General features: G+C 40.2%; 1 protein-coding gene across 1 annotated transcript in view; it reads right to left on the reverse strand.

Moving 5' to 3' along the window:
* The window catches only part of ptprt (protein tyrosine phosphatase receptor type T), a 289,634-nt gene that overhangs the window by 216,402 nt on the left and 54,465 nt on the right, over positions 1-18,767 (reverse strand). Inside the window, exon 7 of the mRNA XM_042406727.1 lies at positions 17,111-17,285. Within this exon, the coding sequence (XP_042262661.1) occupies positions 17,111-17,285 (175 nt within the window). The remainder of the gene's footprint in view (positions 1-17,110; positions 17,286-18,767) is intronic.

An 18,767-nucleotide genomic window follows, 5' to 3' on the forward strand; every position in this document is an offset into this window, starting at 1 on the left:
GTGTGCAAAATAAATAACTGTCAATGTGATCTAAGAATCAAGCGTACGCTGCCATCACAGCTAAATGGCTACAGAATGATGTAAACGTAAAGTGAAAGGAGACGCTTAACTCTTAGCTGCCACTAAAAGCTAAAGGAGACATTTAAGAGAGGAAATTCTTTACCTGTAGCACTAATCCATCATGTTGTTGACATGTTGGTGACAGCAACTTTGCCACTAGACTTTCACATTATGCTACTATAAAATAATGGCCTTCTGTCAAGCCTAAAAGCATAGGATGTTTTATTACTCCCCTTCTCTCTTTTTTTTTTTTTTCAAAATCAAACTCTAGATGGCAGCTTCTTTTCAAAATGAGATATCAAACATCCAGATAAAGAGAGAGACCTCCATGAAATAATAAACAATGGTTAAAAATGCTCAAAAGCACAGAAAATAGATAGAACTGGTTGAATTAAAGAGGAACATCAGAATTCACAAATACTGTATGAGGAGATAATACATTCTGTAAGAGGAACTGGTCCGAGGGTAAAAGTAGCTCAGGTGCTAGAGCGTGATGTCTGCTGAACCCCAAATACACAAGTGGACACTTATACTCTTCACTATTAGTGTATAAATGTGTGTGTGTGTGAGGGTAAATGTAAGGCTTTGTAAAGCCAGGGCAAAAGCACTATACTGTATGAATGTAGTCCACTGACCGCTATGTCAGTTAACAAAGATGAATATCTGCCAAAAGTTACATTAAACACTGTGCAACATTAACATTGTCTGCGGTATACTGATATCAGCTAGGTGTAAATGAAACCCCTGCAGCCCATGCAAGGCTTTCTAACACTCTATATTCTCTTTAAACCAATGAGAAGCAGCCTAAACGGTATTAACTAACAAAGCCGTGTCATGACGCAGCAATCTAAATCTGCAACACACTCGGTTTAACAGCAACAGGAACAGATGGAAACAATGACAGTGAAATTAATTGGAGTTTATCTGTTAGTCATCAGACTGTGCCACTGAGAATCCTGCTCATCAGCATGAACTATGGTAATTATAACAGACAGCTCGTGCATCTCTGATGATCTCAGGATCAGCACCCTGGACAGCGGTCATGACACTCTTTTCAGCATAATGATATAAAAAGATCTGCCCGAGCTGTACAGAAAACACATAACAGTGCTATACAGTGTGGACTGACCTCTTGATAATGTTGAACTTTTATCACAGCTGAAATAGTGTTATTTTAGATTAAGAAATGTTTTCTGTTTACCATGGCCTTATTGAGATGTAGACACATGCCCCTGCTAGAAAATAAAAAAGCACAAGGAAAACATGACTCTATGTCATCTTTTAACAATATCAGGATGTCCTGGTGGTCTACAAATCCAATAATCTGACCATATAATCCCAACGTCCCCAGTTTGAACCTGCTTGGGAACCTTTGTTGCACGTCATCTCTTCTCTCTCTCTCCCCTCATTTATATTCACCTTTCTACTGTCACTCATTAAATAAAGGCAAACATGCACAAACAATACTCACACAGCTCTCAAGCAGGTAGAAATGATCTATTTTTCAAAATTCCATTTTCATGCTGGTCTTTTATACCAATTTTTAGCATGCTGTGCATTAGAAAAGATAATCTATTCTGTCAATTATTTTCCATTGCACTGTTGCAGATATGGACACGTAATGTTATGCCCCTGGTCAAAGCTACATTGCTGTTTTCATTTTTAGCTTAAAGTCACTTTAGCACAGTTTCATCTCTATTTTCACACACTCCAATGACCAACATGTACATGTACAGTATATAATTATCATATTAAAGTCAATATACTAACTAGCTAGTGCATTGTTACTAAGATAGCAAAAGAGCTTCAATGATGATGATTATATCAATTTGTTTGGGGGTTATGATGCTGAAAAAGATGTTCATGCATACATACTTGGGTAAAAAAACATTTTCAAAATTAACCTTCCAAAACAACTGCAACTAAAAGAATCATATTAAGATTGAGGTCTGGGGTCTTTTAATATTAATCTTTTTTTTTTTTCACTGTGACAGGTGCTTTGTCAGTTGACAGCTGCGTTATGCTAGCAAAGAATAATGGCCCCTCTCCTCCTGGTGTCTAAAAGCAAAGTCCTGATCTCACTCTGCAAGTTTTTTTTTTTTTTTTACTTTCCTCAGGGCCCCAGTAGAATATGTATGGTGGCTGTGGGACCGATGAATCAACTGTCAGTCACCGCACACTCATACATCTCAACTATATGGAGTGTGTGTGTGTGTGTCTCTGAGTCTATGTGTGCCTTTGTGAGTGCAGGAGAGAGTGAAATATAATAAGCATATCTATGTATGTGTGAGAGTAGGTGTGTGTGTGTTTGTGTGTGTGTGTGTGTGTGTGCACTGCATGCATTTGAATGTGTTCCGTTCAAAATAAAATGCAGCTGTGTTCCCCTTCTTAACATTCATGAACCTTTGTTCTCGGGGTTTATTCATCACCAAGTGTGAAAAATGTTTATCTTCACAATTCAGAGAATCTCGGTCTCAAATGTTTTCAAAGAAGTATGAATGGTTTCCTTCAAAAAAAAAAAAAGAGAATTAAAAGAAATAGAGAGAACAAGAAAAGAAATTATCCTCATCATCCTGAAATGCAAGAAGAACAATTTTGTCAACAAAGGCTTCAGTTATACTTAAAAGTGTAGTTTCCTTCTTTCATTGTATGTGTCGCATTTTCTAAATGTTTCATTTCTGTCTCAATAAAAGAGAACTTTTTCCAGGATACTCTTAAGAGTGATTAACTGGAGGCTGACAAAATGACAAAATTCTAATGCATGCGAGTTATAATTATAACTGAAGTTCAGGAACAAGACCACGCCCCTCTCTCTCATTAATTCAATCATCCGTGCATACCTATATAGGCATGTCTAACCCCTTCCTCTCCTGTTTGTCTCAGCTCTCACGGCCCTCCCCCCCAAACCTTTCTCCTCTCTCCCCTCTCAGTGAGTGTCACAGTGGCTCACAGTGGTTAGCACTTATGCCTCACAGCAAGAAGGTCCTGGATTCAAACATTGGTTGTCCCGGGTCCTTTCTATGTGGAGTTTGCATGTTCTCCCCGTGTTTGTGTGGGTTTCCACCGGGTGCAACACCAAAGACATGCTTGTTAGAGTTAATACTTCCGCATAAGTAATTCTTCTTGTCTTGTTTTAGGAACCACAGGGGGATGACGAAGCAGAAAGCTCATCGAGACATGCCCCCCCACCCTGAATCTCGACCCCCGGCTTCATTGTGATTCCATTTGGTCCCCAGTCATCCCCACGCCATCGACCCCCTTCATCCCTCTCCTCGACCTCATCATCCCACCTTACACGACCCAAACCAGCCTTCAGCTCCCATTCATCCCCCTGCAATCGACCGCCTTCATCCCTCTCCTCGACCCCCGATCAGCCCACCATACACTATCCCATCCAATCCTGGACCCTCACGACAATCCACAGAAAACTATTTTTTATACCGTTCAAATGGTATGGTCTTAGTTAGTGAAAAGAAAGGAATATTTAATCAACATGCAGATGTGTTTCTCAATCTGGAATATTTGGAAATCATTCAAAAAGCGACATAATTTACAAACTGTAGTTTATGGTAAACAGGCTCAAACATGCAAAATCCCTTTAACAGCAGCCTGTTAACTGTGTTTTACAACTGCCTTAACAGAGACTCAACTCTCCGTTAACATCATTTGTATTCAACAACTTCTCCTTATGTTACTCCACAGGAAGAAAGAGCAAGACCGCTCAATCACTTCCTCCCTCCGTCTGTTTCCTCCCACCATCCCTCCATCCCACCCTCTGCCAGATCGTTTACAGCAGAGAGTTACAGAGGCCACCCAGTGACACACAACCTGGCACCCACGACGACATGAGGGGAGCACACATACACACACGCACACACACACGGAAATATACGTTTGTTGGTTCAAAATAGACACAAATTCTTGCTCCTACTGCATGTATGTTAATACACCTACACAAAGAGGAGCCCATGCTTGTACACGTACAGAGAGATTCATGTATTTGCACACAAGGAATTGGAGTCTAGCAGCCCAGAAAGAAACACAATTATCTTTTAATATGTAAATAAACACACTTCTACTCATGAATATATTCTTCTGCACATACAGAGACACGCACACATGCATGATTAATGACTGTAAAATGACACACACATACACAAACACCTCGTCACATGGATACAGAAACAGCACACAGAATGCCAATCAACTACAGTTGGCCTTCATACGGTGATCCTAATGAAGTGTGAGAAGATGGTGGATGGAGGGATGAAAGGAGGAGGGAAGAAGAATGTAGGATGTTTGGGAGTAAGACAGGGTGAGGAGGGAGAGGAGGAGGAGCAATGGATGAAAAGAGGGATGAATTACTGAAGACAAAATGAAAGGGAGTGGAGGGGATTTGGAAAAATAGCAAGGAGAGTGAAGGTAGGAATGAACAGTCTATAGAAGGTGTGTTTTGTTTTTCTGTGTGGGTGTGTATATTTACATACATACAGTTTTTATTATTAAAAGAAAGAAAATATAATAATTGGTGTCAGAAATGCTCTTATTTTGTCTCAGCTGGCTGGAGAGATGTGTTGGTGTCTGTGTTTGATTGACAGCAGCTGACAGGTTGCCATAGCGTCAGTCTTCTGGCAAGAGTCATCCTCCTGCAGGATGTCATTTAGTCTCTGCAGAAGCCACACTCACACTGTGGTAAAAACAAGCAGTGCTCATGAAGTTTTAAAATGAGATACAGCAGGAGTACAATACTGTAACTGTGGGCCAATAAAGATTTCTGTGTATATGTACTGTATGTGTGTGTGTGTGTGTGTGTGTGTGTGTGTGTGTGTGTGTGTGTGTGTGTGTGTGTGTGTGTGTGCAGCAGGCACAGCCCTGTAAAGGTTTTATCTTGTGTATCCTGGGGCCTTGTTGTCTGAGGACGCATCGCACACTCAAAAGCGACCCGTGTTACTACACTCTGAGGGTACAAAGTGTATGGATCTACTTTTTACTACACTGTATTACAACCCTAGCATGGGTCATAATGTCTGTGTGTGTGTGTGTGTGCGTGTGTGTGTGTGTGCAGTAGAACAATAAGAGAAGAAAGAGAAAAGAGGGTACACGTCTTGTCTTGTGTGTTTTTGAATGTGTGTGTATAATTACATATATATTTAAGTGTATGTGTGTGTGTGTGGATGCATGTTTCATCTTGTGTGTCTGAACAACATTGTTTATATATGTTAGTTTTAGGGTTTTACTGTCTTTTTAGCATGTGTGTGTGTGCACATGAATGTCCAGCAAAAGCCCAGCTGTCTGTGTGCTTTGTTACTTTGACTTACGTTTTCTGAGCCACCTTCAGTAAGATAAAATGAATAAATAGATAAGAATCCCACTTGAAGCTGTTGAAGCATCCAGTTTGAATGATAAAATATGACTGAATTATGGAAAATGATCAGTCTGAATGATGAGTAGCCAGTGAAGATTTTCTTTTTAATGTACCAAGTACCAAACTGGTGATGACAAAACAACTGCTTCTCTTCTGCAGTCATGATGAAAGTACAGCAAGTCTGATGCTACATTCCCATCCAGCTGTGAATTCGGGGCACGATTGTAATTTCTCAATAACTAGTTGAGAAAACTATAAAACTACCATGTGCATAAAGATGTATTTGACAATCATTAACAGAAAAAGACAATATCATCTAAATACGGGGTAAAACAGCACAGGGCCCAGAATGGATCCCTGTGGTGCTCCATAACCATCAGGAATTCTTTATTTGATATCAGACTGTAGGGAGATTACTAACATGCCCCCTACTCCACCCTGACACACAGATCTGTCTCTGAAACCAGTTACAGGAATCCTTTCCGAAAATAAAAGAGCTCTTAAAGTAAAAAAAAAAAAAAAAAAAAAAAAGGTAAGTAAAAAATAAAGGATGATGCACTGCGGAGAGGCCAAGGAGACAGAGAATGAAAGAGAACTTATTTCAGAAAAAAGTTAGATAGATGATTGAACAAGATGCTGTAGCAGAAGACTGAACAAAAGTTAAAAGGGGAAAGAGAGAGAGCACAACAAAGTCAGTAGTGGTTGTAATCAGGTCCTGCCGATCTAAATGGTTGTCATTTCATTTCACTGTCTGCTTCTCTTGACAGCCGGCGTATCACACACGCACTTGTATAGTTTATATATTTAGAGAAAGAGAAGATATAAAAAAAAGGTAAAGCGAGAAAAAGAATGACGGAAAAAGGGTGAAGGAGTGAAGATTTAGGAGTAATAGTTGTGGTGTTGGTAATATTAAGTTTTTATCACCTCTCCACTGCTGGCAGTTTATAACCCGCCTTACTTATAGTGTACGTGTGTGTCTGTTTGTGTTTGTTTGTTATGTGTGTTTATGGCAAATCCAAAAAGTGCTATCAAATCTATCTGAGCTCTGCCTTGTTCTCAGGAAGAGAGAAAGATTCAAAGACACAGAAAATGAAAAGTGTGTGTGTGTGTGTGTGTGTGTGTGTGTGTGTGTGTGTGTGTGTGTCTGTATGGATGTTTGAAAGAGAGAAAGAGAGAGAGAGGAGAGTGTGTGATAGAGATACAGAGGGCCTCAGCCCACCAGAGAGGAGAGGAAAGATATCGTCTGGGTGGCGGAAAAGATGGAAAAATCAGTTGCACTGAAAATGACATTTACTCCACCAAAATCTCTCTCTCTCCCGTTTCACCAGTGGAGAGCGAGAACACAAAACCAAACCATACCAAACCGAACCATTCACTACACAAACCACAGCCTGGTTTGCACATTTGAGCCAACAAAAGTTGTTAGGTTGTTGTGTGCATGCAGGACTCTCCCTTCTCTTTCCTCATCCCCTTTCCCTGGAGAGTAGCTGTCCAATGAACTGTCAGTATACCAGTGACAAGTCACGTAGGTAGAACTGGAGAGAAGGAAATGGAAGCTAAGAGTCAAGAATACAGTGTGGAGATGGCATGTGGAGGAGAAAATGTTTGAAGATGCACCATTATTTTTTTCGTCAGCACTGTGGGAACATTTTGGATGCAGCGTTGACTGCGATAGCGAGGGAGTGAATGTTGTCAGTAAAGGAGAGAGACTGTCTGTAAGCATTGCTTGACACATGTCAGATATGCTAACGGTAATACATTCAACATAATGGGGCATCTACACCGGTGTCACCCAAACATATCCTCCTGGTTGGAACAAGGAAAGAGTCAGACTTGATTTGGTGATATTTTTCTTCTCCCTACTGTGCAAAACAAACCAAAAAAGTGACTCAAAAAAACTGCAACCAAACCAAACTTTTGGAACTCATAGACACATGTTGTCGTCCTGTTGATGGAGGCATCAGATCAGAAAGTTCTTGTATGTGTTGTTCAGCAGTGCATGGACCTATGACAGTTTATGTTATTTAATTTGAGGGACTTATGGGTGCACAACTATATAAAGAGTGGTAGATCAAAGTTGAACCAGGACGTTGGGTGAAAATGTTATCATTTTTTCTTAAAAATAAGTTTGGATGACCCCCAGGTTTAATTAAAACCATTCATGTTTCTCACCCTGTCTGATTTATTTATAGGGATGTCCACCTTTGTGAGAACAGTCTTATCATTACCAAATACAATGATAATAAATGTCAATCATTTCACAGAATGTGAAGACAAATACCTCTTTTATGTTTCTATATGCAGTTTGAAAGTATCTTTAATTTCCCTAATGGTTGTGTTTGCAATGTATTTACTTCAACTGGACCGACTGACATGAATTACCATGTTTCAAATATGTCTCAAGATGTAAATTACCTTATTTTTCCTCCACTTTTCCCTCATATTTGTACATTTTTCTCGCCTCTCTCCGTCTATCCCTGTATGTCGCTGTCTTATCAGTAAAACATTCTAGGTCTATTTCGCAGCTCCTTGAACTTAGCAGTTCATCTCACAAAGAACAGATAAGTTCACACACACACACACACACACACACACACACACACACACACACACACACACACACAGATCAGCGTGACCAAACTCCGATACGATCAATCCAGCTCATCAAGTGTTAACGATAACCACCACATGCTGTGTGTTTAAGTGGAACAAATTTATATTGGATATGTAGTCAAAATCATGTTTGTCAGAGATGAAAAAAAAAATCATTCAGTATTTCTAGAATACAAAGCACCCAGTCGGTAACGTGTTGTCATTTGATCAACCAACAGCTTGCATTACTGACTATGTTTTTGAAAAAAGGACCGTAATTATGTAAATTACAGTTCTATTTTGTAAGAGTCGGTGTCACTTGTAACCTCTAATTTTGAGGGAAAACACTGCAGATGAGTCATTTTCTATATCTTCCAAATATCGATATGCAGAGGTTCCCTGACTGTGGAGCTAAAACATCCAGTCTGTCCAACGCTCTGCTCATGTGGACATTTAAGATATCATATTATTAGAAAATACAGCATGTAAAAAAGAAAAAGTAAGAAACAAACTCATTTTAATCTTTATTTTTGTTTTGTTTTTAAGGTATTGTTTTAAGCCACAACCAATAACATCAACTTTAGAACTCTGAATCATGAAATCATACTTTTTTTGTTCACAGTCCGTCCTTAAATTGCGTTTTTATAGCAATCGGCACTCAGATTTTCAATGATTTTCAATTTTGATCGAAAAAACAGTTTGGCTTAAATGAAACTCGATGGAGAAGCTTCCTGTGTGTGTGCGTACCTCCTACCTAACACGCCTGTGACCTGAAGGCTCGACCCTGCGTGCTGCAGATTTAATATGAGGATGTTCCTAGCTCGCTCTCATGAATGCGTTCTGTTTCACTGCCTGAGGAGAGCAGCTCTGACTCACCAAACAAACGACCTGTTGACTTCCCCTCTCCTTGTCCTCCGTGTCTCCTGGCTTTGTTGACGTGTGGAAGGTGAAGGATGGAAAAGTTCTTTACAAAGTTACAAACCCCCCTCGGAGTTGTTTTGGTGGTACAAACTAAACTGGAACTACTGTATCTCAACTGTTTCTTAGGTTCATTGCATCCGAAGCTCTTACTCGCATCCTCTTCCTTCATCTGACCTAATCAAACAAAATTAATTCTTTCTTTCTTTTCCTTTGTGTGCGATCTCTCGGTGTTATTTGCCAGCTCAGAACAGACTTTTATATAAACACATTACTCTTTGAGTCCTAAGGATTGAGTCATTTCAGTATGCTGGGTGTGTGTGTGTGTGTGTGTGTGTGTGTGTGTGTGTACCTGTGAGTAACACACTTCATACTCCCTCAGGCACACACACATTCACACTTTTCACACTTTCACAAAGAATGCTTTAATCAAAAGACTCACAGCACGACACAGCTTCAATCTATCACAGAGGACAGACTAGAGGGAGGGAGACAGAAAGAAAGAAAGAGAAAGAAAGAAAGAAAAGTTGGGGGCAAATTGAATGTATTTTACACCCGGGGGGAGCGAAGAATCATGGGAAATAAGATCTGATTCCCCATTCCTCATAGAAACTCACTGTGGACAAACACCTGCTGCCTCAGCACACACACACACACAACAACAACAACAACAACAACAACAAATGCAGATGCACAAAAGCACAACAAACACAAATTAGCACCGACTTCTTATACACAGTCACGCGCACACACACACACACACAGGACACGTACACAGACCCAATCTGCACTGGAAGCCATCTGAGTCCACTTCTAGACAGAATAATCACACTGTCTTCAAATCTAACGAGCCTCTGATTCCTCAAACACGCTGTTCAGACAGCTGCATACATGTTTAGTACATGTTTTTGTCATTTTTTAAAGCTTGGTTAAAGTCCGGTTAGGTTCAGACACAAAAACCTCCTTGTTAGGGTTAAATCAAGATCACGGTTTGGGTTAAAACGATCACTTGAAACGCGGTGTGGGTTAAAGTTTCAACCTCCTTAAAGTTAGGCAACCTACATCGTCACGGCAACAGTAAACACCATGACAATCATAGTTACAGTTTTGTAAAAATCTGTACTGATTCACGATTGGAAACAGGAAGCAGTAGTCTCCTGCAACTAAATCCACTTTTTATCCATCTATCCATCCAACCCAGCACCTCTGATTATGGAAATTTGTCACCTTACACTGTAGTCATCAGTGTGCTTCAATGACAAATCAAAATGAGTTGTAAAATAGGCTTGTACACCCTGGTTTTGTTGGTTCAGCTTCAAAGAACCCTGGTGTAATTCTTCCAGTTTGAACAGCTGTAGATGCTGCGTGTTTGGCACCGACCAAAACCACCACCTAAGACGACTTTAGCACAGACTTGTGATGTGAGTTAATAATACTGTGGATGTGTCAGAATGTGTATTGGCACTCTTATTAATTCATTTTTAGTTCTTTATAAATGTGAGATGCAAAGCTGCTGTCCTCAAACTGCAGCAGAGACAGTAGCCTGAAGCACCTTATTTAGAGCTTGTTATGTTATTTCACCTTGATGTCAGTATCTGACCAGGTAACCAGATGAGGATTACAATGCAACAGTGTCTCATTTTTCCATAGAAGCCGACCTACGAGTGTGAACGCAGCCTTTGATTTTAAGCTTATTTCCCCAAATCTGCAAGATCGTGTCACATATCCACATCGTTCCTGTCAACGTGTTCTCGACTAAGACGGTAAACTTCTACCTGCTCGCTTACCGAGAGCTGCTGAGGATAAAAGCACCAGCGAGAAGTTAAAACTCACCGATAGAGAAGGTGGGAGAAGTTGAGAGAAATAGAAGACATTGATCCTCTTAGTGTCACTAAAATATTCTGGAGCGTTTTTTATTTTTTAATGAAATGAGAATTAGTCTCAAATCTGTCAGCTTCACTGGTGTGAAACAGCAGCAGGACACTCGTACCGGACGCGTCTATCCTCCTCGCTCTGTTTTACATTTTTTGGCATTAGCTGCTTTTATCCACATGAACGTGCAGCGAGTTAGCAGGTTGGAGTTCGTTGATGATCTGGCTAGTGACAGAAACAGCTGATTGGATTGAACCTGTCGGCTTTGGCTTCTCTACCTTCTCTGGCTTCCACTGGTGTTATTGCAGAGATTTATTCATAATCATCTTCCTTCCTATCTTGTCTGCTTTTTACTTCCTGTTTTCTTCATCCTTCCCTTCTATTTCCTCACTTTATCTCTGCTCACCCTTCCTGTTGTTACACACTTTTTATTTCATCTCTCTTCTTGTCTTTTGGTTTCTACTTGTCACCTCCTCACCGCATCCTCTTTGCCCCCCTCTGACCCTCTCTCTACTTCCTCTCACCCTCCTTTTTCTCACCTCCAGTACTCATTTTCCTTCACTCTTCATACCTTTTCATACATTACTCATATTTCTCTTCAGAAATTCTGTGTGAAGTGTCCACCCTCTCTCTCTCTGTCTCTCTCTCTCTCTCTCTCTCTCTCTCTCTCACACAAACACACACACACACATGCAGGCCGATGCACATGAAAGAGCAATGGACATGGAATACCAACAATATGACAAACCGCCTCGTATACACAACACAACAGATGCACACACACACAACACAAACACACACACACACACATCCCCTAAGGCAAGCCCTGAGGACCTGGTTAAAGAGATAGGTGGAGTGTACACTGTATGGGTGTTTGCTTCCCTTCATAATAACACACACACGCCCGCACATACACACTCCCCGATGCAGGCACATAAAATGTGGATTTCTCATCAGGGAGCAAATCTTTACAGAACTTGTATGAAACTTGTTTTATTGATCTGATCTTGTGTATATCTATGTGCCATCAATTAATAAAATATTTTACAGTGTCTAACTCCTCTGTTAAGGAGAGTGGCAGAGTTTGACGTCTTGTGTGTGTGCCTTTTCCTAAAGTTTGACATCTCATTTCGGAATACAACTCCTCGCTTGGAAGTCAAACATACTTTTTCGAGCAGTATTTCAGTGAAGGAGTTCAGCGGGCTTCCACACAGATCTGACACATAGGGCTGAGCTGTCCACTCTCCTATTGATTTCCTTATCAAGAAACAGACACATAGAAGATGCCGGGAATGAGCTTTGGGCAACAGAAAGCTCTACGGATACACACACACACAAACGTTGTAAGACACACACACACACACAGACACTTACACACTGCGGTGGCACTGTTGGGTCTAATTCTTGGACTACAATCAGCTTTATGACCACCCAGGGAGACTTAGAAAGATATAGCAGTATTCCTGGGGAACTCATACACACACACACATAGACACACACACACACTCCACATGGTGTCCACAGGGCACTGGCTGACAGTGGCTCTCCTAGATCTCTGCTACGCCCCACTGAGTCTTATCTCTGACAGACAGAACACATACACACACACACACATGCTGATACCCAAATGCCCATACACAACACAAACACACACACACACGAATGCAGATACACATCCCGAATACAGCCAACATTCATACTTCCCCGAGACACAGACATGTCAGCATGAGGGGTTTGCTCACTCTCTGACACACATACACACACACACACACACACACACACACACACACACACACACAAGCACAGCCGGGGGTATGGTTGAGACCTTGTTGCCCTGGGGCTTTGACCGCATCTGTTCGACAAGAGCCATACAAATGAGAAACGCACAGGAGCAGAGAAAAACATCTGTGTGTGTGTGTGTGTGAGTGATTGCACGAATGTTTCTGCATCTGTGGGTATCTCGTTGGGAAATATGTGTGTGTGTGTGTGTGTGTGCGTGAGCTTTGTGCAGACTGCCATTTTCACTAACATGTTCTTCAAGGACATCCTTTATTGTCTGATCAAATCGGACACAATGTGTGTCTGCGTGTGTGTGTGTGTGTGTGTAAGAAATGTCAGTGGATACATGTCAGACTTTTCAAACTAAAAAGCTCCTCTATTCTCCAGTTGCTTTTACTCTCCTCTTTTTTTTGTTAGTTATCCTTTTATTTCCTTTTTATGCTCGCAGATAATTCTTATTCTCCCATTTACTCCTGTAAAAGTGATATTTTTTCTCATGAGAGTGAGATCTCAATATCTGTTGGTGCCATTAATGCAAAGATATGTCTTTTTTAAAGGGAAGGAAGGGAGGGGGGGTTGTGTTGATGACAAATTGCTGCCGCTGCATTTTTTTTTCTTTCTTCAACATATATTAACTCAAAGGGAGGTGTGAAGTGAGGCAGAGGTGTGAAGATGGAGAGAATGAAGACGTGAGGGGATGAGGACAGAAGGGACGCTGGATGATGGAAAGATGAGAGTAGAGCTGTGAAGTGAGCTTTGAGCAGACTGGGTTTAATATGCCATCCTTTCTGCATCTTTCCCCCCAGTCTTTCTGATCTTTCTGACATCTGCACAAGTGAAAGTGGAAATACTGTTTTGATTCTACTGTGGTTTCCTCCAATATATGAAGAAATCATTAAAAACAACTAACGAGGATACTTGTGGTAATCCACCAATTGTGGTATTTGTTATCTTTACATTGTTTAATAGTTGATTATGTCTGTATAAAGCTTTTTTTTTAATTCAGGTATTCATATTCATATTTTTCTCCCAATAAGGCTTTTTTCACAGAGATTGTCCCATTTTTCTATAAACAAAACCTTCAGAATCATTTGAAAGATGTTGCATGTAGTGGTTTTACGTAAATATATCCTATTACTTTTAAACAAGTAGTAATCTATCGAGGTATTGATGGTTTTTAATATGCTAGATTCAGCTGTCTATTTTACGTCAGCAAGGAGGACATCATGTTTGGCCAGCCAGCAGTGTCGTTTAACAGATTAACATGCCTGAACAGGTGGGACACACACAAACACACACACGCACACACACATGCATGCACAAGCATACACAGCACACACACACACAGAGAGAGATCACTGTAACTGTAATATAAGAAGCGTCTCTCTCTCCAGATTCCCCTGGTCACACCTGGCTGAACAACACACTAATTAACCCCCGATTTCACTTAGCGGCCCGGGAGAACACACACAGAAATTAATTTGGACACACAATAACCGTGACATCTCATGAGTTAAAACACAAATGAAATGGCATTCGGATACACACACCCAGAGACAAATTAAGCCGCACACAGATGATCCCACCACACATGAATGAATAGAATGAAAAAAAAACTCACAAATACACAAATGTACAAATCAAGGACAATAACACATATACACAAATTCGGCAACACACACTACACACACAAAGGGCTGCAGGGGAGGAGTGCTCATGCATGTGTGTGTGTGTGTGTGTGTGTGTGTGTGTGTTTGTGTGTGTGTATGTGTATGTGTATGTGTGTAGTATTGCTAGTCTCTCTTGTTCACTATGTTGGCATGGACTGTTCCCCTGGCACAATGCATGGCTGACAGCACCTGAGCTTCTCACACACACACACACACACACACACACACACATATATATATATATAGAGGACAGACGTGGAAAAATATGCACGCCAGAAGACACATTCTGCAGGGTAAGCAACACACACACACACACACACATTTGGACATTCTCAGGAGTACAGTCTGTGTGTTCTGCTAACAGATGGTAATGACAGTTTCATTCCCTGGACTATCATCTAATCAAAACAGCACACTCACACAAACACACAAACATACACACACACACACACACACACACACACACACACACACTCCCGTATCCCTTCAGATTAAAACATCCTTCACACACTAAATAAGGTTAACAGCATAATTCATAACAAATATGCACTGAGAACATAATTTAGGCCAGTGTGCTCTACATTTAAATGTATTTCAGTGATGTAATTTAAATTCCATTAAAAAACAAACACGGTTCAGTCCCCCTTGCACCACATGAAGATATTTTATATGCTTAATAGAAATAGAAATAAACATAATTTCTTACATTTTATCTTACAGTAAAGACGTGAGCGTTTTACTACCAAAAAAGCACAAATTCACAGCAACTAACCACTGATACATGGCGATACCATAATACAAGCTAAATGTAGTCCTACAGCATGTACATTATGATGTTATGTCAATCCAAATGTAGTCAAATCGATTGAAAACACCTTCATTTTGTGGCTGAAGCTAAATTTGTCACTCAACACAGTTGACACTCAGTAAAGTGTCGGTGGGTATATTATACTGTAATTCCTCAAAATTATTTATTTTGTTTATGCCTCTGTCTTCAAGTTATACATTTGGGTTGAGGTGCAACGCAGAATGTCAAAAGACAACTGAAAATATTGATCGACCAAGTATAAATCCAGATTTACAGTGACTGAGCACATGTGGCTAACACTTTAGCATACGCTATCATAACACTGCAGCATACCTTATCTAGAGTAGGCTCAGTGGTAACACATTAACATACACCAGCGGACCAGTTCTAACTCTTTAGCATACACTGTGTGAGTCATAGCGGACTGATGCTAACCTTTCAGCAAACACGATAGCAGGCAAGGTGCACTTTAGTATATACGTTTAGTAATTATAAGCTGTCAAACTCAATGTTGAGAGAAGATTAATGATGGAAAATGAAATCACTTCTCTTTTTTATCCTCAAATTGAGTAAAGTTCATGAGCTGAAGACAAAGATGGATAAAGACAGAGAGTCCAAATCACAGAGAGCAACAGAAGAGAGGCTGGGAGCAAAGTAGAGGAATGTAATTACGTCTGACAACATCAGATAGTAGCAATGCTATAATTTCATCAAAGGCTTTACAACAACATTATCCAACCTTCTCAGTGCATTAATATCCTTCTCAGCAGGACAGCGCTGTATTTTCCTGTTGTTCACATGAACCATGGGAGGGAGAGTGGGAAGGTAAAATCACAAAGATTCCTTCATATTTTATGCCACGTAGTGTGAGCGTGAGCCCAGAGCTGAGCAGATTGCATTAGAGGATTTGAATGTCTTCACCGAGGGGATATGTAGGGCAGCAAAGATAAATACGAGAGGGACAGAGGGAACAGGAGGTGAGGAGGGGTGAACGGAGAGCAATAAAGAAGAGGCAAGAAAGGACAAGCAGGGAAGAGAGAAGTGGAGCAAAGATTTTTTTTGTATTTATAATTAATATAAGTGTAGCTTTTGATTAGTAGTAGTCAAATTACTGTATGTTTTAACCACTTAAATCCAAATGCTCCCATTATATTTTAGCTTAAGTAGTTTTCAAGTGAGATAAAACATTTTTCAACAGTGTATGGCAACATCATGTATTCTCTGCTTGTTCCTGCACTTCAGTAAAACTTGACAGTACTTACTGTGTGAAATATGAATATACTACACTGTGTTTTTTATGCTATCCCATTACATCACATGGAAAATTGATTACTTGTGTAACATTATATACATATTTCTGTTTTGGTATCTTTAGAATCTTGATTAGACTTTAAAATGGAGTAGGCTACTCTGGGATTAAACACTTCTTCCACACAAGAATATGATGGTGGACCAACCATAAGGGATGTAAAGTAAAGGATTGAACTGTTCTACTGCTATATTCATCTTCCGTCCTCACACACCTGTGCAGTCTTTGTGACTGGTGACAATCTTGACAGATGAAATTAACACATTGAAATTATGTGACTAGGAAGAAATTGAAGCCTCTAAAAATACTATGGTAGTATGCTCCAAATTTAAAGAGATAAACTAAGTAGTTTGTATTTCAAAAATTGAGAGAATGGGAGAGAACATGAGGCACTGAAACACAGAAAGAAAATGAACTGAAGGACTGACAGAGACAAACAGAAATGGAGTGAAAGAGAGCTCTTTGTGAGTTCTAGTCACTACTCTGAAGTCTGTTCAGTATTCTGTCCTCAGCATTCTCACAGCACTAATGAGCAACAGCTAAACACACACACACACACACTACCCATGTTTGTTTCTCACTTCATTTCTACATTAAAGAAGTTGTCCCACTTCACTTCATCCACACTGAACAACCCATCTAAATTCACAGCAAATACTCTGCTCTTAAATGACTGGTAGTTTGCCTTAAACTTGTAGTTTTTGTTTAACATAAACAAGAACAACAGCAGAATGTACCTTTAACAATGAGGTCGGCATAGTTGGACACCCCTGACCCGCCGTCTGATCGGATGACGCAGCGGTAGCGGCTGGTACTGCGCTGCGATGTGTCGCCAACGCTGACAGTCGCGGAGAAGCGTCTGTGGTTCACCACCCTGGTCACCATCAACGCTGTGTCCTTACCGTTCCACTGCTGCATGATGGTAAACATAACACCAGAGCAAGGCGAGTTTATTTGTGTAGCACGTTTCAACAACAAGGCAATTCAAAGTGTTTTACATAAAACATAAAAGGCATCAAAATAGAATGTAAAAGCAACACAAGGTGATATGAAAAGACATTTAAATACAATTAAAAAGTGTTAAATTGGAAATAAGAATGAGCTAAAATAGAATAAGACAGGTTAAACAGGAGAGTAAAAGTTACAGTGCAGTGTGTCTAAGTAAAGGCTGATATGGTTATGTAAACGTGTGTCGTCTGCATAATATTTAACATATTTTGTTGTTTTCAATAATCTGAGCTAGTGGAAGTATGTAGAACAGATGAACAGAAGAGGCCCCAGAATGGAGCCTTGGGGAACTCCACATGTCATTTTTGTCCGCTCAGATATGTAATTACCTAAAGACACAAAGGATTCAAACCAGTTTAGTTCTGTGCCAGAAAGTCCCACCCAGTTTTCCAGTCTGTCCATTAATATGTTGTGGTTGACTGTGTCGAATGCAGCACTGAGGTCCAGTAATACTAAGTAATACTGAAATTCTGCCACTGTCTGTGTTTAAGTGGATGTCGTTGAAGACCTTAACAAGAGCAGTCTCAGTGCTGTGATGTGGTTGAAATCCTGACTCGAAGACATCAAAAGCTTTTTCAATGATTTTACTTAAAAACAGGAGGTTTGATATGGGCCTATGAATCTAATTGTTCATTAGAAACGTGTCTAGATTGTTCTTTTTTAACATTGGCTTTATGACTACAGTTTTCAGGGCCTGTGGGAAGACAGCTGTGGAAGACCTGAGGCCATGCAATTTGAATTTTTGGAAAAGCCTGTTGGCAGAATATCAAGGCAGCAGGAGGAGGATTTTACATGTTGTATAATGTGGTCCAAGTTTTTGTGGTTGATAGGATCACATTGTGTCGTACTATTTGAACTGATTTTAAATGGACACAGGAACAACACATATCCTGTACCTGATATGGAGGCACTGACTGCTTGTCTAATTTTCTGAATTTTGTCAGTGAAGAAAGAGACAAATTCATTGCAGGCCCTGGTGGGTAGAAGTTTAGGGGCTACTGACACAGGAGGGTTTGTTAGCCTTTCAACCGTAACAAACAAGGCACATGCATTATTATTGTTTTAGGTGATGATACAAAGGGTACTGAAGGGATGTTTTGAAACCAGAAATTCAGTTTACTCTTTGTTGTCATTGAAAATTTATTGGTGCCAGAAAATCCAAATTTGGGGGAAATGTTAAATGTGGTGTTTGCTGCTTAAATGTTCCGCCACAGTTTAATGTAAGTGAAATTAACTCTTGAGTCTCTAAGTTCTTTCAGAAATAAATATTGACTTAGATTTTTTAGGAGAAATTTAGAAGAGGGTTTTATTGGTGCCAGAATATAGCTCCCATTAGTTGCAATTAGCAAAACTGCATTTTCACATTGGCTTCAATATTCAGGAGTG

The sequence above is a fragment of the Thunnus maccoyii genome, chromosome 3 (assembly GCF_910596095.1).
Source record: "Thunnus maccoyii chromosome 3, fThuMac1.1, whole genome shotgun sequence".
In the NCBI taxonomy this organism is placed as follows: Eukaryota; Metazoa; Chordata; class Actinopteri; order Scombriformes; family Scombridae; genus Thunnus; species Thunnus maccoyii.